This window comes from Zeus faber, assembly GCF_960531495.2.
Source record: "Zeus faber genome assembly, chromosome: 11".
NCBI lineage: Eukaryota > Metazoa > Chordata > Actinopteri > Zeiformes > Zeidae > Zeus > Zeus faber.
In genome coordinates, this window is record NC_137205.1 from 13,583,506 (window position 1) to 13,608,924 (window position 25,419).

A 25,419-nucleotide genomic window follows, 5' to 3' on the forward strand; every position below is an offset into this window, starting at 1 on the left:
TGAGGAAAACACTGGTACCCCATATAACTAAAAGAGTGCTACCATATGTAACCATACACAAGTATGTAGTACTATATACAGGGTATTGCATGTGATTGAAGTGATTTGAAGAAAAAATAAAGGCTTATAAGGGTGACATCGGCACATCCGCTTGTAGATTATTACTCTTTGAAGTTGCTGTTCAGTTGAGCAGGAGCTGAACTCCTATGTTAGTTCAGTTCGGTCTTGCTCACTTTGAGCTGAACAGCCGTCCAGCACTGGCGAACAGACGCTCACAGGCAGCGGATACACGCAGGCCAGTGTTGATTGCCCCTCCGAGGTGCTCAGCAGTGGAAAGAGGAAGGGGAACTGCAGTTATAGACCCCCAGCGCAGTGTCGTAACTTCCACCGTCATTCGGCGTGAATGTGGAGTCTTCGATTGGATAACATGATCTGTCGATTGGTCCCAGGTTTTTTTGTTTTTTTTTACTTTCACTTTTTTGTTACTTTTCATCTCTGCCAAAAAACCTGTTGCAGACCTGAACGTCGCTCGCGTGCGTGGTGCCCTTCTGTGGAGAAGGCCGCTTCACTCTTATACTAGTAATGTAAACTGCACGTACACATCATCCCTTCGGATTGTAACACGAGGGGAGGCCAAGGAGCAGTGGGAGAACATCATCAGCTCCTCCAGAAAGAATGCTATACCTTTGTGGACAACAGCTTCCAGGCCCCAAGTACTTGCGCTTCCTCGATTACGACAGTGTGCAGCAGCGTGTCCGACAGTGGCTCCACCCGAAAGACATCAAAGGCTGCAGCTCCCAAGAGCGGCAGGAGGATTGGTCTGTCTTCCAGGGCGTGCCCTGTCGCTCTGACACCAGGCAAGGCCTTTGGGAAACTACTGGTTCCCAAATGCCCTGGCAGCCTTGGCTGAGTGTCCGGAGCTGGTGAAGAGGGTGTTTGTGACCCACTCGCTGTGCCAGGAGGGGCCGTACCTGGTTCGGCTCTGCAAGGACAGGCCCTGGACCATGGTACTGGACATGCTGCCCCAAGAAAAAATACCTGCTCTGCTCTCAGGCGCAGCCCAGCCAGCTATAGGGGGCTCTGATTGAGAAGGCACTCGCAAAGCTGCACGGCTCCTACTTCACCCTACAGGGGGGACACACCACCAAGGGTCTCTCCACGCTGACCGAGGCCTGGTGCAAGTCCCTGGGCCTGCAGGTCAGCGCCACCACCACCGACCCCCAACAGGAGCCCATCGACACCGACCTCATGTGCTCCAAGATGATGAACTCCTAGGAGGCGGGCTTCTGCTACCAAGCCATGCCTACTCTGTCCTGGACGTGAGGGCGGTGGACAGTCACAGGCTGGTCCAGCTCAGAAACCCTCGGGGCTGCTTCTCCTGGAAGTGCCACTGGACAGACAGCTGCCCTGACTGACCTTCACTCCTGAAGAGTGAGCTTGGTGCCCAGCAAGCAGAGATGGCCTGTTCCAGATGGACTTCTTAGATCTCTACAAGTGCTTTGACTCAGTGGATAACTGATGTTCAAGTTGTCCTGGTGTGGAGTTTGCATGCTCTCCCTGTGCTCACATGGGGTTTCCTCCACCTACCATCAGTAAGGACCCCCACCAAAAACATGCACACATCACCATCGTCTGACCAGCGATGGACACCTGGTACTAGGTCCCGGGTGCGCCAACAAATGCTGCCCACTGCTCCTGGCTGCACCCCCCCCCCGGAGGAAGGACAAGCCAGGATGGGTCAAAAATGCAGAGGCCACATTTCACTCGCCACCACCCAACAAAAAAAGCATGTGCATGTGTGTTTATATATGCATGTGTTGTAGTGCGGTGTGTCATGTGACAAATAAATATTCTTAATTATCTGTAAGTTCTACTGGGACCCGGCAGGAGGCACTGATGCCTGTCGTGTTCCCCAGAGGCTCTGACATCCTGGTCAGCGTGGTGTTGCCCACGCCCCTGGAGGCAACCAATTGACAACCAGTCCGACCAGCAGCGTTCACACCAGCCCACCCAGTTCTCCTCTGAGGCATTCCAAACTGTCATTCACACACACACACACACACACACACACACACACACACACACACACACACACACACACACACACACACACACACACACACTGTTCTAGCAAACTCCTGCCTCGAACCAATGAGGTATTAGGAAACGTTTTGTCTCTGTTATCGAAAAGTCAGAGCTGGTATAACGGAAAAACACAGCTTAGCCTGTTACATCCACATGTATAAGTGTAACCCTCTGTGCGTCCAACCTTTCTGTAGCAGCCTCACGGCAAATACAAATCTTGTGTATTTTTATTAAACGTGATCTCTTCGGTGAGGTGAAAGAAAGGCTGATGAGGGGACGGGATGACGGCTGATGACCAGTCGGTGCCTTATTCAGCAGCTTCCACAGACATGGATGTCCTTGATGAAACCATTACATAACTGTGCTACACAAAAGAAAGCACCTCACGTGTATCTCATAAAATAACATTCCGTGCAATGCATCTGTACTAAGCAAGAAAGTATAAAAAAAATAATATACAGCATGTAAAACTATTGTCTCAATCACGTTTGGGCCTGTGTATTAAACTCCATGCAGCACAATAAGCTGGTACACGTGTATACCAACAAATTTAAAAAACATCATGAAAAACAATAAATATTATAAACTAACACCAACTAATGGCTTAACAAAATCCTGTCACTCAGATTTATGAAACAAAATGCATGGATGGCACAACCTTAAACAGATAAACACATAATATGAAGAGGTCGTATTTTCCACTAATTACCGGCGACGGAACCATAAAACTGGACCGGAAGTGGTAACAAGTAATGTGACGGCAACAATTAAACAGAACCAAACGGGCAGGGCGATATTTTACACCGAATAATAACCCAGGGGTTATTATTTATGTTTTTCTTTGTTTTTAGATTGTAAATGTTGAGCTTTTTTCCCTCCCCCATTTCCATTGTTTTTCCATTCCATCCAATTGTCTGTACAATGCGCGGGCCCTACTAAGACAAATTCCTTGTGTATCACAATGGCCTTCATCAAATAAACTTATTCTGGTTCTGATGCTGGAGCTTTAAACATAACAGCAGTAACAGATGGTGAATGGGATGTCTCCGTTTGAAGGGGGCGTGTACGTGCGCGCCATGTGATATATTTATGTCCAGGCGCATGGGAAACACCTGACAGTGCGCACAGTCTAAACCAGAGGTGAGTGCAGTCTTTATCTAAAACACTGGTACTAAACAGTCTTTATCAGTATTTATTATTATTGTACTGTATGATGTGATGCATTTCTAGTACTGTAAATATTAAAATTTATAAAAAAAAAAAAAAAACTAAAGGCAGATTACACCGTTCACTCACTTTTTTTGTAGAATGTATTAGAGTACTCAAATACAGATTTTATGCAATTGATATAAACTCCCAAAATATTCTGATATTTGTCTGTAAATCGTCCACAGTAGCCTATATATTGAATTGTATCATCAAATGCATGTTTCTGTTTATCATAATGCATGGAATTAAGGAGAGTGTTAAGGAGAGTGTTATACATTGATGGGAAAAGGGTCCTTTTACTGACACAAGGCTTACTCATGTATTATGCACATTTTGTATTTCATGGTGTAAATTTTATCAAATGTTGCCTCACAAAATCATCATTAGTGATCACAATTCCCATTGCCCTTGGAGGGTGAGTGTCAACAGAAATATTAGATATAAGGTCGTGATCGAGTTCTCTATTATAAAGCCAAATCATTATGTGAGTTCATTTTTCCCCCCTCTCTAGTGTTCACGCCTCATCTCCTACTGTGTGATCCAGATGCAAAAGTGGAGTGTGATCTGCTGGGCTTTGCTGGCCCTGGCATGTGCCGAAGACTGTCCCAATGGAGAGGCGTGTGAGGGGGGCCAGACATGCTGCAGCACCCCGGGCGATGGCTACAGCTGTTGTCCGTTTCACCAGGTACATTGGGCTATACTGTAACTCTGCATGCTTTGCCTCATAACCAATCAATCAATCAATCAATCAATCAATAAGTAAATCCTCAACACTCCCACTAACCAAAATGTGTTGTAGCTATTATACCCTGATAATAGTTGGCCCATGCGATATGTATTTCAAACCAGATTTGGCTATTCTCACTACGGTTATTTCCTATGTACAGGCTGAATGCTGTGACGACCATTTACATTGTTGTCCTCAAGGGACACTTTGCATTGCGAGCGACACGAGCTGCGTCAATGCAACCCTTTCGATCCCCTGGGTCGAGAGGGTTTCAGCACATCCTCCCGGCTTTTCTAAAGTAAGAACAACGCCGTATCAATTTGACGTCGAGCCGCCTGTTGCGTAAGATGTACAGTATGTCATTAAACAGAATTGGGGGGAAAAAGTAATATGTAGAAAGATGCCTCTCCATCCCATCCGATCCCTACCCGCAGTCTTTCAGAATGATCAGGCCGTACATCGGGGAGGAAGATGACAATAATTGTCCAGATCAATCCAAATGCCCGCCCGAGTTCTCCTGTTTGAAGGCCCTGGCACGGTTTGGCTGCTGTCCCCTATCCCAGGTAATCCAGACTACAACCAGGAAATCCACCACTGTTAAAGGGTTGGGTTTTTTTTCCTATTAGTAGTCTATTTTGCTTTTATTATTTGGAGATAAATAACAAAGATGAACATTCAGATATCACTGTACTAGCCTTACATTGTATAGGTTCAGATTTAATGTTTATTTTCACCATCGCCTGCAGGGGGTCTCATGCCCCGATGGGAAACATTGCTGTCCTGAAGGCCACCAGTGCAGTGCAGACTGCCGCTCCTGCATCAAAAAAGGTTCACGTCGTCCTAACAGAGTTAAAAGTGGCATCATCTTGCCTGTTAGTTTGGTTTACTGTATATATAGCTTATTGACTAATTCAATGCCATTGTACTCATCATCAGTCTCAATTCCATCAATTCCATTGTTGCAGATGTAGTAAGTGTGGTAGTTTGCGATGATGGGGAGTCAGAGTGTCCGGAGGAGACAACATGCTGCGACAATCCAGACGGAACCTGGGGCTGTTGTCCCATGCCAGAGGTACACACGACTAAAGAGGACTTTTGAATTGGACGGTTATGATATAACTGACTGCTCAATTCTCCCTATCGGAAGTCACAGAACAAAGAAAAAGCCAAATTGGACATTTGCATTTTCTGTTTTCTCTTATCGGGGTTCTTGTACCTTTGAGGCTTACCTATCTGGCCCGGCCATGAGACGATGCCTTTTATGTCGTTTGTTATCTGCGCAGGCGGCGTGCTGCGAGGATAAGGTGCACTGCTGCCCCGAAGGAAACGCCTGCGACGTCAAACTGTCCAAGTGCATTTGCTTAACCACGAAGAAAGAGACGCCAATGTGGGCCAAGTTGCCTGCGAGGAAGATAGCGCAGTGGGAGAAACAGAAAGGTCAGGTGCCATTAAAGAAGTGAAACCCACACCTACTTCCTGGTTTCTATACTGTAAACCCATTCCCTGCATCCAAAACGGCATACTAGCGTACTATTTTTCTAGGTCAAATTAGTACCAGGATGACATACTACATCCAGCGAAATAACGTAGTATGCCTCTACTATGCTACTTGCGATCTATCCAGGGCGTGTATTTGTGGGTGTATTCAACTGCTACCTCGAATGTCCATTTACAGCGGGAGAACAGGTAACAGCACCAACTATTTCTGATGGCGAACCTTCCAAAGATGTCTCAGAGCTGGCAGCAACTACAGCTTCCCCATTCGGAGTGTCCACGTCACCTACCACTCCTGCAGGAAGTAAGCTGTTTATTTGTTGGTGTGTTTCTCGATAGTCTACAATGCTGTCTTGGCACATAGCCATTCCTTTTTTTGTGTGTTTGTGCTTCATTAACTACAAATCCCCACCCCACCTTCCCAGCCGACAAAGTACCCTGCAATGACACAGTGGCCTGTTTGAGTGGAACTACATGCTGCAAGGCTGAAGAGGGTGGATGGGCTTGCTGTCCTCTGCCACAGGTCCAATTTGACCCCTTTCTAGATAGATGTTAGTTAAGTCTTTCATAACAAGGGGATGATAATAATGCTTTTTTTTCTTTCTTTTTTTTTTAGGCTGTTTGTTGTGAGGACTTCCTACACTGCTGTCCACACGATAAGAAATGCAACCTAGCCGCCCAGACGTGTGACAACGACTCTTGCTCTTCCCCCTGGGTGGAGAAGGTACCCACAGTCCTCAGGGAGGCAGAGGAGGAAAGTGATGTAGCGTGTGACCCTGGCTACAGCTGTCCAGGCAAGAGCACCTGCTGCAAGGATCAAATCGGGAGCTGGACCTGTTGTCCTCTGCCTGAGGTAGTGACAAAGAGTTTTAGAGTAACAACAGAAGCCCTTGTTCGAAGGAAACCACTAATACACCGTTTGTAATTTTGATAATGGCCAAAAGTTCCTCTCCATTCTAACTAACAGCACCTTTAAACCAAGAAATTCCCTCCTATTGTATCATCGTGTGAAAAAAAAAGTGTGTTTCTCAATGAAAATTATAGACTTTGCTCAGTTAAATCATGAGTTTAGATACCTCCCCTCTGTCAAGAATCCAAGGGTTTTAGATGTGTGTCGATGTTCCAGTTGAAAAGCATGTGACAAATGAGCCAAAAAGGTCACGTTACACAAGTAGCCACACCTGTAACACTTACCATGTCCCTAAATCTGTGGCATTGAGCATCATATTTTCTTAATATTTTCCCCCACCAGGCAGTGTGCTGTGACGATCATGTTCACTGCTGCCCTGTGCACACTACCTGCGACCTGACCACCCTCATCTGCCAGGGCCCCTCGGGCCCCCAGCCCATGGTGGGGAAGGTGGATGCCTTCAATACTGATGCACCGAGTACCGAGGCTACGACTATAACCCCGGTAACAAGCACAGAAGAGAAGCAGAAAAAGCAGGGTGTCGAGGAGGAGGGAAGGATTCAGTGTGACCCTCACACATCCTGCCCAGAGCACACCACCTGCTGTTTCATGTCCTCGTTCCAGAAGTGGGGATGCTGCCCATTACCAGAGGTCAAACTCTCCACCATCACAACACCTCATAATGAACACCTTTTTTTTGTAAGGCAGCGACCTTTTATTTCAGGTTTCTCTAGCGGAACATCAGCTGTTTGAGTATCGCTGAAAAGAGAACCAAAAAAAACTATGTGTGAACCACACATAGTGCCAGTTCAATGGCACTATGTGTGCCATTGAACTAAAGTGTATTACTTCCTCTCTCGGTTCTGTTGCAGGCAGTCTGCTGCGCCGATGGAGATCACTGTTGTCCTGCCCACTACAAATGTGACTCTGTTAAAACTACATGCTTAAAAGGAGAAGTGGAGATTCCGTGGTACAACAAGATCCCAGCTATTGACAGCAGTCAAGGCCCCCCTGAGTCTGTGGAGTGTAACGCCCACAGTAGCTGCCCTGAATTTTCCACTTGCTGCCAGCTCTCCACAGGCCAGTGGGGCTGCTGCCCTTTCTATAAGGCGAGAGAGAGCGCTTATTACGGCAAAAATAATATACTCTATTCAAGGACATTTTTGCCAGGACCTACATATGTAAAACAGTGGACATAACTAACGTGACATAAGACCCCAAATTGTCAGTATCCTACTTTGTGTTTCTCTGCAGGCCGTGTGCTGCCTAGACATGGAGCACTGCTGCCCCCAGGGCTACAGCTGTAACATGGGCTCAGCATCCTGTCAAAAAGTGATCATGCTACAGCTGCAGACACTACCGTTGACTCGGGTTTATATGCCGCAACCTCAGTTGTACAGCTCGCAGGAGAGGGGCACCCAGTGCGAGGGCGAGTTCCGCTGCAGGGACAAAGAGACGTGCTGCCGGATTTCCCCCACCACATGGGGCTGCTGTCCCACTCCCAATGTACGCTACACCATCCTCTCACACATTGCCACTGCGCCATGAACAAAGTGTCACTGTGTGTGTAGTGTGCAGTAGTTTATAAAAGTGCAATGCCAATATATTGCTTCAAAGATGCGAGGTTGCAGTACTTTCTACCAATAGATGTTGTTACGTCCTCGCAGGCGGTGTGTTGTGACGATATGAGGCACTGCTGTCCGGCCGGGCACGCCTGTGCAGCTGGCGGGACCTGCACCCAGCAGGCAGGACTCCGATGGGACGACTGGCAGGTGTTCCTTTCCAACAACAAAAAGAGAGCCCTGACTGTCTGAACAACTTGCAGTGCACCAAGCTCAGGGAATCATTTTGGAGGGTAATCGGGGCATCGCAGGCACATCTCATCTTGAACTTATGGTTAAAACCCTTAATCATCTCAAACATGGTTTATAACACTCCAGCGTCATTGTGAGAAGTTTCATTAACTTTTTTTTTTGAGCGTTTCAGGTATATTCACCATGCCTGAGTTTATGTACGCAAAGGATGGACATTATTTAGCTGGTGTGTTCTGTATGTTTTGTGGTACAAATACATGCTATTTTTACATATATGAAATGCATCTGGATCATCTGTTCTGAAAAACATTGCCACTATTTTCTGGGACCAAAAAGGTATAGGCTTCACATCCTTTCTTGGTTTAACCTCCAATAAAAATCCCGTCATTCTACTCGTGTGCGTCTCGTTTTTTTTTCTTTTACCTCTGTGAAATCACTTGTTAAGGCTGACAACACAATGTCCGTCTACTTAACTGTTGACTTACTTGTTGCATTGCAAGTCAAAAACCTACCGGGCCCAAATTTAGTGATTTCCAAAATGTTGTGAGAAAAGCTAAATCAGCAAGCCCAGGTTAATTCATAAGTTCCACAACAAAATAAATACATCAATATCAAGCATGCAATAAGGATACATACAGTAATTGCATAGTTGGAGGGGGGTTATAGGTTAGATTGAGTTGTTGATGACTGAATAAATCTTAAACATGTGTTTTTTGTAATGTATTTTTACATCCGCAAAAGCTTACAGGAACAAAAGGAGAAATATAATGGCAAAAGAGAAAATATGCACGTTTGATATTTGTGAAAAGTCTATTATTATGGAAGGAAATAAAAGAAGCATTTGGATAATGTATTTTGGAGAAGTAGCATTGGAAAATTAAGCATATTATTATGAACAAGGGGCATTTATAAAAACTGCATTTTAATATGAAATAAAAATGAATTAAATGTATTCTTGAGAAAATAGCTCATGTGACATATATTTATTGAATCTTTAGGATAAAAAAAAAAAACGAATGTTTTCAATGGCACATTTAAAAAATACAATTTGACATTTCATTATTGATTTATTTAATTGGTGGTAATTATATCCTGCAGAAATCGGTGCTCCATACGTCAGGTTTTCCACGATGACGTCGCGCCGTTTGGGTCGTCTCACGCTCCTGTAGCCACGCCCCCCCCCCCCGTGTGAGTCGTCCTTTCCAAGATGGCGGTGCACCTGTCTCGTCGGGGCTGATCCGCAGCATTTTCTGCGTAACTGAGACGCGCAGCACCACGACGTGTTCGGCGGTACAGAGCGGACTTCTGGCGTTTACTGCGAATGTAATTTCAAGCATGTCCACGGAAGAATTATCGACCTCGGACAGCGAGGGTCCTTTCGCCGGAGCGGGGGAGAGATGGGCTCCCGTCGGCGCCGTGGCCAGTCCCGAAGAGGAGAGCGGCGCCGGGGGCGAGTGCGACCCGGGGCGGAGGGGCTCGTCCTGGAGCTCGGAGGACGAGATGGCCGCCCGGCTGAAGAAGCTCGAGGAGGAGCAGGGCTTGCTCAACTCCTCGCTCCTCGCCCTCACCTCCCACTTCGCACAGGTGCAGTTCAGGCTGAAGCAGGTCGTCCACGCCCAGGCGGAGGAGAAGGAGAGGATGCTGGTGGAGCTGGAGGAGTTCGCCTTCAAGGGCTGCCCGCATGTGGTGGGCTGCCGGGCGCAGGACACCGCGCAGCTGGAGAACTCTGTGAGTACCGGAGCCGTTTTAGACCGCTGCTGAGATCTCCCCCAATGACCGGTATAGGCTCTGTTCAATCCTTACAGCAGCTCCCCAGCGATGGTGACTTTCTTACCCGCTGTAGTGAACTTTGTGTTGACAGCTGCTCTGCACTTTACCCGACAGAGTAGAGTGTACCTGGAAGCAGCACCTGGAGGTGATTTGTGCCCAGTTTTATCCGCCTTTGTTCCCTGGCCACGAGCTGTCTGCAGACGGAGCAGAGCACCTCCCAAGTGCCCGTTTGGTGACCAGGCCAACGGGGCTCTGTCACTCGTCCCGCCGCCTCTTTGCAGCCCCTGTAATCTGCCGTCATCACCTTTGGAGCGTCCCCATGGGGGGGGCTGACCGGTGGCGGTTGTGCTCCGCGGGCTTCTTGTCTGGGGACTAGTTGGGTCGGGTCTTCTGTGACTACAGGGGCTTTCCTGCCCCCGTGGGGGGGCTTCGGGGGCCTTTTCCGCTGCTTGGAGGCGCTACGATATAATACCGACCTCATACACCAGAACCAACCGGGACAAGTATCGTACACTCACCGGTGGACACGCACACACATACACATATACGACTCACCCGTGGTGATTCCCCCCTCTTGGAGTGGTTCGTTGTTTAAAGACCAAAACACGGTGAGATAGTTCTCCAAAGAGGGGGATCGGTGGCGGTTCTGTTTAACAAAAAATCTGTGTCTTGTCATCTCACAGGTCGTCCACAGGACAGAGTTGTTGCAGCAGTTCTTGATGATTAAAGAATTAATAAAGAGTTGCATTGCAGGTTGAGAACTCAAAACACCTGCAGACTAACTCTGTCCTAGGTGCAATGGCATACAAACAAATACTCTGTGTTGTATGCCCAGCATGCTGACAGCACAGGTTAAAAAACAAACAAAACAAAAAAACCTATGTTGCAAATGTCGCAAATAATACAATGCTCATTAGAATTTATTTTGTTCCCATCTTCAATCCCTACTCCAACAGATAAGGCATGTATCTTTATAAGTTTATGATATTATAAGTTTAATATTATGCCACTATTATAGTTAACCGCAATTATTTTGTCAACTAAAGGTTCATGACTGTGACTGCTGTAGACCTGTAGCTGGAGACCCGGATGGATGGATGCATTCATCAGACACACACACACACACACACACACACACACACACACACACACTCCCTAGACGCCTGCTCAAGGCGACACTTGCCTCTAGATGAGACCCACAGCAAATAAAGCTATCGAGATGATAATCTGCAAGCTTTTATTTTTAATTAAATCTTGTTACGTCACACCGGAGGGCTGTGCTTATCTCGTGTGCTGTTTGCTCCCTGGTGGAGATCTCTTATCTCCATAGGAAAATGGTGCTGTTTGACACAAGCGAGTGACTCACTATACAGGCTCAATGAAAATGCCTGCAGCAGATCAGCATCTATTTCATACCCAGCCTCTGTGTGCACTGGGACATTTAAGCAAACCACTTTGCTCCTGCCATTGTTTACTTGCTCATTATCCTTCAGCCCCGTGGTTCTCAGCTGTTCTAGCCCCAGGATCCACATTTGTCCTTAGACATCAATTTATGACCCAAACATAATTTAATATTTGAAGCATCATAATTTATTTCAAAGAATTAAGGACAATATTCCACAATGATGATGAGATTTCTTCTTGATTTAGTTTATCCTGGCAAACAGCTGTATTGGTTGGGATCGGAACCCACCAGTCGAGGACCACAGATTTAGCCTAAATTTATAAAAAGGTCTCCCTTTGCCTTTAATCATATTTTCCATTTGAGCTCATTGTGTCTTCTTTCTTCCTTGCTTCATGCTTTACTTGTAGGAAGCCCTGGTGAGTACTGTGTGATTCCAGATGCATCCAGAAATATGCGTTTGTATCATTTGGTAGAAATGTTGTGCTCCTTGCATGACTCACTGGCTGATGACTGTTTTTACAACCATACTGTATAGAGATCTTTTTTTTTTTTTTTTTACTTGCAATACATGTTGGTCATACATTCCAGGAAAAAACAAACAAACGAGGAAGTTAGAAATACTATGAAGCAAGGTGTTTGTGTGCTCTCCCTCAGTGTGCAGCGGGTAGCTTCAAATTGACTTTTTTTCCTGCCAGCGTTAAAATGTCCTATAATTTAGTCTGGGGTGTTGTTAGATTGTTTGTAATGTTTTTATTATTTTCCTTTATTTTGTAGCAGTTATTCAGTTGATCCATTGCTATGTTTGACAGCACTTTTCATAATCTGTGTATTTGTCACCTGCAGCTCTATGTTAAGCCCAGCCCGTCCTCTGTGAGCAGCCATTTCTGCCTATGTGCTCCCCATCCCCCTTTAACAGAAAGGTTGCTGCTGCTCACTTTGTAGATTTAATGTCATTTTGTCCGTGGCTGGCATGCAGACGTAAGATAATTGTCCCTGGCTTTGTTTACTAACACATTATACTATTTTTCTTCCCTGTCAGAGTGAGAGGGAGAAGAGGGAGCGCCTGGAGGCTCAGCGAGAGAAGCAGAAAGATCTTATTTACCAACTCAAAACCCAGCTGGACGACTTGGAGCGCTTCGCCTACCAGGAGGGCAGCTATGACGCCTTGCCACAGTCCGTCGTCATGGAGAGACAGAAGGTGGGAATCCAAAGACCCTTCTTTAACAACCATTATGGGAAATATATGATGAGTGTTTATGTGAACCTTATAGTGTTATTCACAGCGCACAGATACTGAATGTTCAGTGTTGTGTTACTTACCCTATCATAGCCTACTACAGTGGTTAATTATCACGTGCCTCAGAGAGCCAGTAGGATCCTGGTTTCATTGTAGGCCGTTACTATACCATCTAAATTCACTGGAGAGAGGGTGGCGGAGCTTGGCTATATTGAAAAAATGAAATATCGCAATATGTTGTTGACGAGTACCTCAACATCAATAACTTCACAATATATAGGAGATGATTATTGCCGCTTTTATCAGATATTTACAAACCATAAATTCTGATTAGAGCAGCTGGAACGTTGATGGGACAAAAGTAGAACAGTCTACATAGTTCCGGATATTACATGGCTTTTCTGTAATACAGCCTCAAGACAACAGATAACTTATCATAATATATGATAAGTAATACGATAATATCATATACGATATAATAACAATATGGGTGAAGGAGAATGTAGTTATTGAACAGTGCTGGTGTAGAACTTGGTCAGAATAGCTATCTTGGCCTTGCCTGGGTCCCAACGTTTGAATCCGCCCACTCCACCGAGTTGACTGATTCTTATGGTCTGGCATCATGACATGAAACAGCGGTCTCTCGGTTGAAAAATGAGCAGTCCAATGAGCGCCGCGGGGGTACTAACAAATTCCCAATCAGTGCCACGGCTGGGACTTACGTTGTTGTCAAGCTGTTGTCAAGTGTTGACAAGCTGTGCGCCGCACGGAACTAAGGAGGAGTAATAACAACAATGGCAACGACATCGTAGTTTGTTTTTACTTTGCTCCCCTCCCCTTTTAAAACCCCCGCAAAGCCAGTATGTTGGGATGGCTATGCATCAGTGTCGACTTAAATTTACATTCGATTCAGGCGGATATGTTGCTTTCTAGTTATTGGTTCGGGAAAATCGAATCCCCCTCCCCCACAGAAATCAGTTAAAGTGGAGGCAATGTCAGACTGAAGATGGAAATGTGTGAGTGTTACAAGTTGACAATTCTGTCTGATATCAGGTAAATCTTGGCCCTTAACAGTGCAATAACGGCCTCAAATAACTTTCATCATGTTCGCCCAGGTCATCATTGACGAGCTGATTAAAAAGCTGGACGTGAACCTGAACGAGGACATCGGGAACCTGACGCCTGAAGAGCTGAGGCAGAGGGTGGACACCGCCATTGCTCAGATAGTCAACCCAGCCCGGGTGAAGGAGCAGTTGGTGGGCCAGCTCAAAACCCAGATCAGGGACCTTGAGATGTTCATCAACTTCATCCAGGGTACAGTTTTTTTGTTTTGTTTTGAATCACAGGTACTCCTCAGTTAACGACCGAGTTCCGTTCCCAGGACCAGGTCGTTAAGTGTATTGGTCGATAAGCGAGGATGTGATTCAAGCGAGGATGTTGTTTCACGGTAAGGGGACGTGGCCATTGAGAACGCTAGTGTAGTGAATACTGACAAACTGCGGGAACGAGACTGAGAACGGTGATGAGATGAGATGTATACAGTGTACATAATATATATAGTATATATTGTGTATATAGGATATATAGTGTATATATGATATATGTAGTGTATATACTATATTCAAGATTCAAGAGGTTTATTTTTCACATACATATACATACGTTCATACATATATACAGTGAAATGTCTTTGCAACGCACCCGGAGATTATGCACGATAGTTACTGAACTGAACATAATAGCTAACCTAATTCCTACCTAGCTAACTAACTGAAACTAACTGATTCCTAAAACGTAACGCAGTTAGTGAATAATATAAATAAAATAAAACAAAAATAAAATAAGACTCAAAAGGGTAATACAGAGTGGGGGTACAAAATAGAAGTGAAGGGAATAGAGTTATGTATATGGGATAGGCTGTTTGTATATACAGATATGTGCAGTAAAGTGCATCTGAATAAAGTGAGTATGGAGATATACAGCACAGTACACAACAGTATGACACAGCAATACAGTAACACTGCACAGAACAACAATACAGCGCAGTATGCAGTACCCCGGTGCAGTGATACAGTAGGCAGTACAATATGCTACATACAGTACAGTAAGGCAGTGGGGGCTGTGTGAGTGTCTCAGTGCTTTTTGTTAGGATACCCCTGGTGAGTTCAGCGTTGACAGTCCTTATGACTTGCAGGAAGAAACTCTGTCTCAGTCTCTGTCCACGCTGTGTGACTGCGGAGGCGCTTGCCCAACCGCAGCAGCCGGAACAGTCCGTTGTCGGGGTGGTGAGGATCCTTCATGATCCTGCGGGCTCTGCTACTACACCTCCTGGTGTATAAGTCCTGCAGGGAGGGGAGGGGAGTTCCAGTGGTACGTTGGGCTGAACGCACCACCCTCTGCAGGGCCTGACTGTCCTGAGCAGTACAGTTCCCAAACCAGGCAGTGATGTTGCCTGTCAGGATGCTCTGCACTGCTCCACAGTAGAAGGACTTGAGGATCCTCACAGAGACCCTGAATTTCTTCAGCTGCCTGAGGTGGTAAAGACGCTCCTTGTTGTGTGTAGTCCATGTTAAGTCCTCTGGGATGTGGACGCTCAGGTAGTTGATGCTGACAGATAACCTCTTGAACTTGAACTTGCTCATCCTGTCAACAGAAGTCCTATTAGTCACCAACGACACGTGCGTCCTCTCCTCCAGTCCACAGTCCAAAGTCCACTCCTCCAGCTCCTTAGTTTTGCTGACGTTCAGGAGGAGGCTGTTGGCCTAGCACTAGAGTGACAGGTCAGCCACCTCCTCACAGTAGGCCTACTCATCGTCGTACGTGATCAGGCCCACTACGATGGTGTCGTCAGCAAACTTGATGATGGTGTTGGAGCTGGACCTGGCCACACAGTCGTGTGTGTACAGGGAGTACAGTAGGGGGCTGAGGAGGCAGCCCTGCGGGGATCCTGTGTTCAGGGTGAGGGAGCTGGACATGTGCCTCCCCACCCTAACCACCTGGGGCCGGGCTGAGAGGAAGTCCAGGATCCAGGCACACAGCAGAGTGCTCAGTCCTAGCTCCCGCAGCTTGACAGCCAGTCTGGTGGGGACTATGGTATTGAAAGCTGAACCATAGTCGATGAACAACAATCTCACATAGGCCCCCTTCCGGCCGTCCAGGTACGTGAGCGTGGTGTGCAGTACCTGGGAGACCGCATCGTCCGTGGATCTGTTCGGCCGGCACGCCAACTGCGGCGGGTCCAAGGTGCGGGGGGAGGGTGGCGAAGATGTAATCCTTAATCAGCCTCTCAAAGCACTTCATGACCACCGAGGTGAGGGCCACCGAACTGTAGTCATTCAGGCAGGCTGGAGAGGTGATCTCCGGGACAGGAATGACGGTGGACCTCTCGAAGCAGGACGGAACCACCAACTCGGCCAGGGAGGCGTTGAATATCCTAGTGAACACCGGGGCTAGCTGGTTAGCGCAGGTCTTCAGTACTCGCCCAGATATGCCATCTGGGCCCGCAGCTTTCCGGGTGTTCACACGCATTAGAGCCCTCCTGACGTCATGCTCGACGTCATGCATCTGGTGTCCCGTTGCTCCATCTGTCGCTCCACTCTGTCCCTATACATCCGTTTAGCGTCCTTTACCGCCCTCCGTAGATTGTACGACGCCGCCTTGCAATTGTCCATAGTCCATAGTGTATACAGTGTATATAGTGTATAGAGTATATATTATGTATAAAGTGTGATGCGCGATGAGATGCTTGACGCTGAGATGCGCAGCGCGCACGCCGCGGTATTGTGCACAGCACACAATACAGACTGGTCAGAGAGCTGGTTGTAAGTCCTAACGGAGTGAGGAGTACCTGTATTCAAAAAGTTTCATTTGAAGCCTGGCAGATTCCCAAGATTTACAAATCATCTTTTTGACACCTTGATACATACCACCCTCTTGTTTTTAACAGATGAGGTGGGAAACCCTCTTCTGTCTGATGGTGTTCATGATGATCAGCCACGGACATCAGGCACCAACAGCAGAGCTCCAGGAGGAAGGAGGAAAGGTCTGTAGTTACCATCAAATGCTATTAATTGTATGATTATGATTAATCGAAATGCAGTTTTGATACCAAATTCGATATTGCATACAGTATACACACAACCTTTTATGAAAAAAAATTGTATGAATATTAGTATAAAACAAAAAAAGGATTACTAACCTTCAAGTATTCAAAAGTAAATAATAATGTAATAAAGTACTATAAGAAATAATTATTCACAGCTACAATAGTTAATGCACATATCATTCTAGTACACTATTATTCAAGAAAACGACAATGATGCCATTGAGTAAAATCTAAAAAGAAACGCACACGTACCTTCATATATGTCATATGTCATTACTTACAGAGTGGTAGATCAATTAGTCCTAAGATATTTTAATATTATACATTTTGTCTCAAAAATTGCTGTCCTCTTGTTATTTCAGTGGACCCAGAGCAGGCCCAAAGGATGCGAGACACTGGTCTGCAGCTGATCCAGAAGGCCTTGGCTGTGCTGCAGATCTTTGCTGTCAGCCAGTTTGGCTGTGCGCCCGGCCATGTTCCTCAGAACATGTGGTCTCACGGGACAGGCAGGGACTACGGCCCCCTGCTGCAGCAGCTGGAGGGGGCTGTGGACAAGGTGCGAGTGCAAGCGTCATGCAGACAGCCCTCAATAGAGCACGTGGTCAATTGCTCAGGTAACTCCGCTCCGGGGCCCCGGGATGAGCTGACCTCCTCGGTGAGGAAGGAGCTGGCCTTGGCCCTCAGAGACTTGTTGTCCCACGGCCTGTACTCCCCCTCGCAGGGCATGAGCCTGGTGCTTGCACCCATCTCCTGCCTGCTTCCTCACAGGCAAGGCCCGCAGACCATGCACCCCTGGGAACTCTTTGTTGAATACTACAACTCCAAAAACGGAAAGGCCTTTGTGGAGTCACCAGCACGCCAGCTCTCGCAATCCTTCAGCCTGCCTGTGGGTGGCGGCCCAGTGACCATCACCCCGAAGCAGTCGCTGCTTTTGGCCGTCCACACAGTGCTGAAGGAGCACGGTCGCTATAAGCGGGGGGCGGACTCGGAGTTCAAGGCACTAGTGTGCATGGCTTTGAACGAGCAGCGGCTGGTGTCGTGGCTCAATTTGTTGTGTAAATCAGGGACACTCATCCATCCGCACTACCAGCCCTGGAGCTACATGGCCCAGACCGGCTTTGAGGGAGCCCTGCGCATCCTGGGCCGCATCAGCCACCTCAAATTCAACCTTCCCGTGGACCTGGCCGTCCGGCAGTTGAAGAACATCAAAGACGCTTTCTGAGAAGGGACCAAAGAGACAACGTAGACGTCCAAGTAGACATCCAAATCCTGCAGATATCCAAAATAGTCAGAGCAGATCAATGGGTCTAGCTAAATTCATCCAACTCATGCTTCCTTATGTCTAGCCTGAGTGTTACATCCCTCGCATTATGAATTGGAAGCATTTGCACCGTAATTTGCACCTTTTGGTCGTGCCACCCTCACCGCACTTCTGGAGAACGGTTTTATTATGAGAGCTTGTAACATAGGCATGCATGGGTTAGTCTACAGTACATTACGTTGTGTATATCATCTCTAACGGTGAACAAATATGGTCTGCATATTTAATACATATTCACATTTGCTGAATTTACATATTTATATGTCCCCAATTCCAGAAAAGATCGCTGCTTATACTATTACATGCCTTAGAAAGGAGTTTGAGAGGACCTTGCCTTTGTGACCTTTTACTACCTGTGTTTATCATTCTGAGCCCCTTTTGTACCTGATTTGTCTCTGGCCTATGCAACGCTATGTGGTTAACGGTTGTTTTTTCAGTAGCACGATCCTGTGATGATCATTCATTGACGGTTTTCTGAGACATTCCTGGTCATCTCCAAACGGTAAAAACTGCTAACAGTCCTCGATACTGTGCCTTGCGCACAGTAAAAAGGAGATTCTGGTGTTTCGCTAATCACGAAAGGTAGAGTGCAAAGGCTCACTGTCATGGAAAACATGATTGAAGTTTCAGGTCAGATTTAGGGCAAAACCAATTTTGGAATTTGCTAGCCAGCCAGGACAAATTATGTCGTTGAATATTTGTTACCATATCGGTATATTGGGGGAAAGATACTGCAGGTTTAGTGTTACATTGGAAAAGTGGATTGAACGCATGCAGGGATCAACATTGGAAAGTGATATTTCTTTATGAAATCCATTTAGTGTCTTTTAAGATCTGTGGGCAACGTCAAAAGCATTTAGACCCTGTGTTTACTGCTGTGTTTTATCTATTCCACATGCGATTATATTTGAAATGGCAATTGTGCTGTACAATATGTTTAATTATATTCGATTTAAAATAATTGTTTAAGGTTCATTTCTCTTGGTCTTTAAGGAGCAGGTGAATTTCTTTTTAATCATCCCAAAATAAATGAATGCTGAAATGCTGAATGTAGAAACCAGATATGCTGTTATATTGACACATGTTGCATCTAAGCCTCATAGTCAAGTTTTCCTGACAACTTTTGATGTATTATGGGTTGTAAACTGCAGTGTTACCTGTGAACAGGACATTTGACTAATTCCTGGGTCCACATGTAGCAAAGGCTTTTATGAGGACGTTCTGTCCGTTTGCCCACGGTACATATGATCCATTCTATATTGGGTCAGTTTGAGAATATGGACACAAATCGGCCCGGAGAAGTGTTTTATCCAGTCTACGCTATGTTGTGTTTCCGATTTTGTGTCTAGAAAATAAATATGTGCACTTTTTAAAATTTGGTTTCATTTGGTGTTTAGCATTTATGTTGTGAAATATGAGGATATTTATTTAATGGACATGAGTATGATTTCACAAAGCCTAAATTATTATACTCAGCTGTATTTTTTGTTGTATTTCAGAGCACAATCTTAAATATATCTTAATTGAGTGAGGATGGTTTAGATTGAAGGGTTCATGAAGGGTTAATGTTTTGTTTATTTAAATTAAAATGTAAGATAGAAATATATTGAGAACATCCATTTTATTCATGTGGTCCAAGCAAATAACTGCTTAGTCTGCATGCATGTTGTTTCTGTTCCTGCTACTGTGTAACTGTAAATGAGTTCATCTGGAATTCACTTTGACTATATGCTTTACCCACCATTATTTGCATTGTTTGTGTCTTTTAATCATGTTATTAAATCATCTCAAGAACCATTTATTGGTGAAATTATTTTCATTGTTGTAGTAGTATAGTGAAAAGCTGCCATCACAATTAGTGAGGTAATCAAGTCTGAAGAGATGAGAGATGTGCAATAAAAAAAAAACAACTTTCATATAAACTTCTCTGGGGAGCAGAGGAGTCCATGAATGAAATGTGAAAAACAGAGCATTTGGAAAGGACGGTTGTTTTTATCTGAACAGTATCTACTGGAACTTGCTGATCCATATTGGAATCAACACTGAAGTTTTAGAATATATTGTCAGGTATTTTGGTCTATTCCCTGTATGAAGGGAATATTCCATTTTTGGGGGAAGATTGTGTCTTAACCAGATTCAGACTGTTTGCTGTAACATTGTAAAATATTGCTATTTTAGCAAGATAGGGAATGTGAAGTTTGACGGTTGCTATGGACTCCAGTCACCATTTTTGGAGGATCGCTTTCATTCAGTTGCATAGAGAAATGGGCAAAATTTACAAAATGTACAAAAATGGAGAAAGGTACGGAGAAAAATAAGGTATGAGGTTTTACTGTGAGATTTTCTGCGGCAGTTTTTCACCTAAACGAGACTTCCAAGCATCTTATAATTCAAAAATGCCGACCAACATTCAGTCCATGCGAGTGATTCCCCAAATATGGCGGCTTGCCCCAGAGATATGACGTCTGCTTCACAAGATCTTGGTCGTTTTAAGTGCAGCTACATGCCACACTATTTTTAAGTATATCAAAATTGGATGGATATTTCAAAACTGGATGGATGAATGGATTTGAAATTTAGACTCAATTTAAACTCCTCTGGGCTCAAGATGGAATCCTCAAAACAACATTACGAAGTGATGGGCTATTTGATTGGTCGAAAGTATAACTGAATACTAAAAAAATATTATAGAAAATAGATATTAAATCATAATTTATTATTATTATTATTATTATTATTAATAATAATAATATCTTATGTTTCGCCTCAAATTACTTTACAAAACAAATCAACAAAGAAATAAAAGTATTTTCTTCTGCCATTTATGTTTTCAATGTGTTTAATCTCATATACTATATATATATATATATACACACAGTATATACATATATTTATATATACAGTATATATACAGTATATACAGTATATATTTAAATATAATAAATATATAATCAATATAGAAATATAGAAATATATTTAAACTATTTGTATATATTTGCTGTATTATCTCTCTCTCTCTCTCTCTGTATATATGTATAAAACATTATTACAACATTATATATACAGTATATATACAACGTATATACAGTATATATTTAAATATAAGTAATATATAATCAATATAGAAATATAGAAATATATTTAAACTATATATATATATATATATATATATATATATATATATATATATAAAACATTATTACAACATTATATATAAAACATTATTACAACATTATATATATATATATATATATATATATATATATATATATATATATATATATATATATGTGTGTGTATATATCATTTGTAGTATAAAATTGTTTTCATATAATTACTATTTTCCTGCTTTTATCACTATTTTCAATATTATTCGCCAAATAAATTATTGTCCGGAAGTGACGTCGATTGATGCGGTGTGAAAGGTCACGAATTCCTTCTCAACTTCCTTTCCTGATACCGCTGGCCGTAGAACAGCACCAGTGAGTGACTTTCCCCTCGGAATAATCGCTAATCATCCTTTACAATCGAGCCTGTTATTAAGTCGATAGTGGTCGGGGTTCACGACAAACATGTGCAAGATCAAAATCGGTGCAATATCGTCACGTATTCCAGTGGTTCCGTAGGACAAAGTGACGATTAATGCCGAGCTTGGGCTTACTTAGTTTCCTTCCAACATGGCAGCCTCCTCTGCGTTTAGCTAACCGTGTTCACCGCAAACTGCCGCCCTGTGGCTCCGTGTTCCGTGTAATATGAACATAACCCAAAAGTGGCCTTATAACCAACCAGCAGGACATAGCGGCCCGTCATTAAAATTAGATCAGCTACTAAACCGGACACCCAACATTTCCTGGATGTGGGCTAACGTAGCTTAGCCTCGCTGCGAAACCCAACAGCGTCGGCGACACAAATGATCCACCGTGTATCGCCGACTCCGCCGAGCTCGGGTCGGGGCAGGTTCCGCTCAGGTGTGTAATCTAACGTCGTGTTTTCTTCCCGTCAGACATGGGCAAGTTCATGAAACCTGGGAAGGTGGTGATGGTCCTCGCTGGACGCTACGCTGGGCGCAAGGCAGTCATCGTCAAGGTAACACATGTCGTGTTGGTCACAAACCAGTATAATATGATGACGACGACGTTCACCTGTACACGCACCTGCAGGGGATTCTCACTCATTCGTCAACGCCTCATTGGCGGCTTGCACGCCTATCATCTGTTTGTGGGTCGCCTAACCATGCAGGATATTAAATATTATTTTTCCTAAACGTAAACACTTTGCTCACGCAGAAACAAAGATATTAATCTCTAGAAGTTTCCTCAAAGTGATTTTTTATCTTTTAAGGTTTCCTACCATGTTGCACATTTTCTCTTTCTGTGTTTTTGTGCGTTTGGATTGTCCACATGCGCTTCTGCATTTAAACTGTCCCCCATATCATCTATGTATTTCTTCCCCCCCCCCCCCCCCCCTATACATTTCCATGTAGACCAGTGTAGATATTATTGAACTTCTATTTATCCCAAATTAAGTGGTGTTGTGGCTCAGCGGTTAGCGTTTCCACGGGTTTTAACCTGCCTGCGGCCGTTCTCTGGCGTGTGCTGGTGCTCAACTGATTTGTCGGGCGGATATTTGCGCGTTTTGAGATCATCTGCATTAGCCTGCGCTCTCAAGGTCGATAAACAAAATGTCTGCAGACTAGTGCTATACATATAGATTCTGAATGTTTGAAACGGTTTCAATACTCTTTCCGCACTGTCGATATATCAGGAGCTGCGCTAACTCGCTCCTCTCTCTGACAGTGAGTTAACACACACACACACACACACACTGCAGCACCTACATGGCCCTGCCTCCTCTCACTCACTGTCATTCACTTCGGTTTGTCATGGTGTTGGCACATTAAAAATGCCCCCCCCCCCCTTCATACAGTGCTGCGTTGTGTGTGCGTTCTGTGGCGGTTTTCCTGTTTTTATTTTAGATCTATTTATTCTTGTATGGTTTTTCTTCAAACGCAATGTACTTATAGGACTGTCCAGTTCGGTCCTGTTACAAACAAAACCCCTGTGTTCTCACAGCCCCATGCCGGGTGTCCCTGTTGCTTTTTGTTGCTATGGGACCTAGTTTGGTCAGTCTGACCAGACTGTGATATGACGCAGTTTATAATCTTATTAATAGTTTATAATTTTTTTCTTTAGCTTTTTTACAAAGTTAAGATTTCATTACATGAAGACATGTATTGAGTTGATACATTTTAATTTAAAATAAGTGCACTGCAGAGACAATGCGGACAATAACATTTGTGTTAATTTAAATTCAGCATCTGTGTCTGATTTGTTTTTGTTGCAACAAAAAAAACATGATACCTGCATTATATATGGTCCATCGGCCCGCTCTCTAAATATTGGCATCGACCATTGAAAAACCCATATCGGTCGACAACTAGTGTTTACATGCTCTCCCCATGTTAATTTAGTTTTCCGCCGACCATAATGTAACTTATCTTTTCAGAACATTGATGATGGAACTACTGACCGACCCTACAGCCACGCTCTGGTCTCAGGCATCGACCGCTACCCACGTAAGGTGACCACGACCATGGGCAAGAAGAAGATCGCAAAGAGGTCCAAGATCAAGGCCTTTGTCAAGGTGTACAACTACAATCACCTCATGCCCACCAGGTTAGTGTCGCAGATTCTGCATCCTAATGGGACTGATTTGGTTGCACACATTTTGTCTAAATACTCATAGTGAAGTCTTTATGGGAAGAAAATGACTGGTTGTATGATTTTATAATTGCGTTATGCACCTGCAGGTGCAACTAAACTGGTGGCTCAGGCAAACATTTGCAAACACCATGAGTTGACTTATCAGCCATTTTCCTGGACCAGGGGATTTTATTAAGCCCTTGATTAAGATGTATTTTTGGATAAATATCCAAACATGTATTTGGAATGATACCTGCGCTTGCTGTCCAGAAAGGTTTTGGTTATAGTTACCTTACAGAACTCTTAACCTAAAATATGCATTATAACTAGTGTTAAAATGTATAATGGTGGTATTAGAGTTGAGACTTTTTTTTTTTTTTTTAACAATGTGGACGTCTGAATTCTCCTGAGTTAGCCTGAGATGCTACCAGTGTGTCAACTCCATCGCACCATTTTACATTGTTGCTGTTTATTAGGGACTGGTTGGAGTTAGTTTGGCTTTTATGTGAGGAGTATATTTCAACTTAGGGGGCGGGGCCTTCAATCCCTACTGCCAAATGAAAACACAGCCCACAGATGCCTTTAACTCTGCAATAACTGCAGACTGTGGGGAAGCTTTTTGCTGGCGTAGTGTTGGAATGACACAGCGTACACATGCAGTGGATACTGTCCATACTTGTTTCTTTTTATCTGACCAAAGAAACTGGATGTTTTCCCCTCTCTTCATTCAGATACTCTGTGGATATTCCTCTGGACAAAACCGTCGTCAACAAGGACGTCTTCAGGGACCCGGCCCTGAAGCGCAAAGCCAGGCGGGAGGCCAAGGTTAAGTTTGAGGAGAGGTGAGTCTGAAGATCTGTTAGGTCTGAGACATTCTCAGCCATGGGGACCAGTTCCTAAAAGCTTTAATACCGCTCTGCCCTTTCCCTGTTTTGAAATGGGTCAAGAAAGAATTTGAACTCTACAATGTAGAAAAACTTGCCCATCATCACCTTGGAAATATTTTCTTTAAACTTGTAAACGGCATCAACTTGAATCTCGATTTTTCATCACAATCATCATTGAGAGCATAATAGAAAAAGGAATAAAGAACTTTATCCTTGCAAATACATGTACAAGAAATTTGACTTGCCAAGTACTGTTTCCCCAATCTTTGATTAAAAAGTTTTTCTCCCTTTCCACAGGTACAAGACCGGCAAGAACAAATGGTTCTTCCAGAAGCTCAGATTCTAGGCTCAATTGGTTTCCCAAATAAATGTATAAAAAAAGATCTTGATTGTTTTTCTTTAAGATGTTAAATTGTTCCAGCAAGTAAAATGAAATGTTGGACGTTTGCCTTGATGTCTTTATAAAAACAAAAACACACACACATAGGGAACATCTCAGTAAAACTGAACTTTGGAGGAAGAGGTTGTAGAAGTCAGTGAAATTAGGTTTATCCTGAAGACACAAGTTGGTTTCTGTGATAAATTGCACATTCTGCTCGGATGGCAGGAAGCCAGTTAACAATTGTCTGAATTTGAGAGAATATTTTAAATAGTGGTTGCAGGCTTGTCAGAATCATCACTACTGACATAGAATATAAACCAATCAACAAGTTGGACTTTTTTTCCCTCACTTTCATGGTTTGGGGTTGAGGC

General features: G+C 44.2%; 3 protein-coding genes across 3 annotated transcripts; all 3 read left to right on the forward strand.

The window, feature by feature from the left end:
- Positions 1 to 1,896: 1,896 nt before the first annotated feature.
- On the forward strand, positions 1,897 to 8,518 carry grna (granulin a; the record flags this gene model as incomplete). The annotated part of the gene is made up of 14 exons (XM_080009999.1): positions 1,897 to 1,962; positions 3,806 to 3,979; positions 4,182 to 4,319; positions 4,456 to 4,584; positions 4,768 to 4,849; positions 4,987 to 5,093; positions 5,305 to 5,458; positions 5,697 to 5,819; positions 5,941 to 6,038; positions 6,132 to 6,368; positions 6,768 to 7,076; positions 7,298 to 7,534; positions 7,680 to 7,931; positions 8,093 to 8,518. The coding sequence occupies 14 exons, from the start codon at positions 1,897 to 1,899 to the stop codon at positions 8,237 to 8,239; spliced, it is 2,253 nt and encodes a 750-aa protein (XP_079866125.1). The 3' UTR covers positions 8,240 to 8,518.
- Positions 8,519 to 9,474: 956 nt separating this feature from the next.
- On the forward strand, positions 9,475 to 19,813 carry rundc1 (RUN domain containing 1). Its single transcript, XM_080009245.1, has 5 exons — positions 9,475 to 9,967; positions 12,454 to 12,612; positions 13,767 to 13,965; positions 16,598 to 16,693; positions 17,119 to 19,813. Exons 1-5 carry the CDS (start codon positions 9,575 to 9,577, stop codon positions 17,976 to 17,978), a joined length of 1,707 nt encoding a protein of 568 aa, XP_079865371.1. The 5' UTR covers positions 9,475 to 9,574; the 3' UTR covers positions 17,979 to 19,813.
- Positions 19,814 to 21,502: 1,689 nt separating this feature from the next.
- rpl27 (ribosomal protein L27) lies at positions 21,503 to 25,049 on the forward strand. The gene is made up of 5 exons (XM_080009258.1): positions 21,503 to 21,559; positions 22,081 to 22,163; positions 23,583 to 23,752; positions 24,511 to 24,621; positions 24,964 to 25,049. Exons 2-5 carry the CDS (start codon positions 22,083 to 22,085, stop codon positions 25,010 to 25,012), a joined length of 411 nt encoding a protein of 136 aa, XP_079865384.1. The 5' UTR covers positions 21,503 to 21,559; positions 22,081 to 22,082; the 3' UTR covers positions 25,013 to 25,049.
- Positions 25,050 to 25,419: the final 370 nt, after the last annotated feature.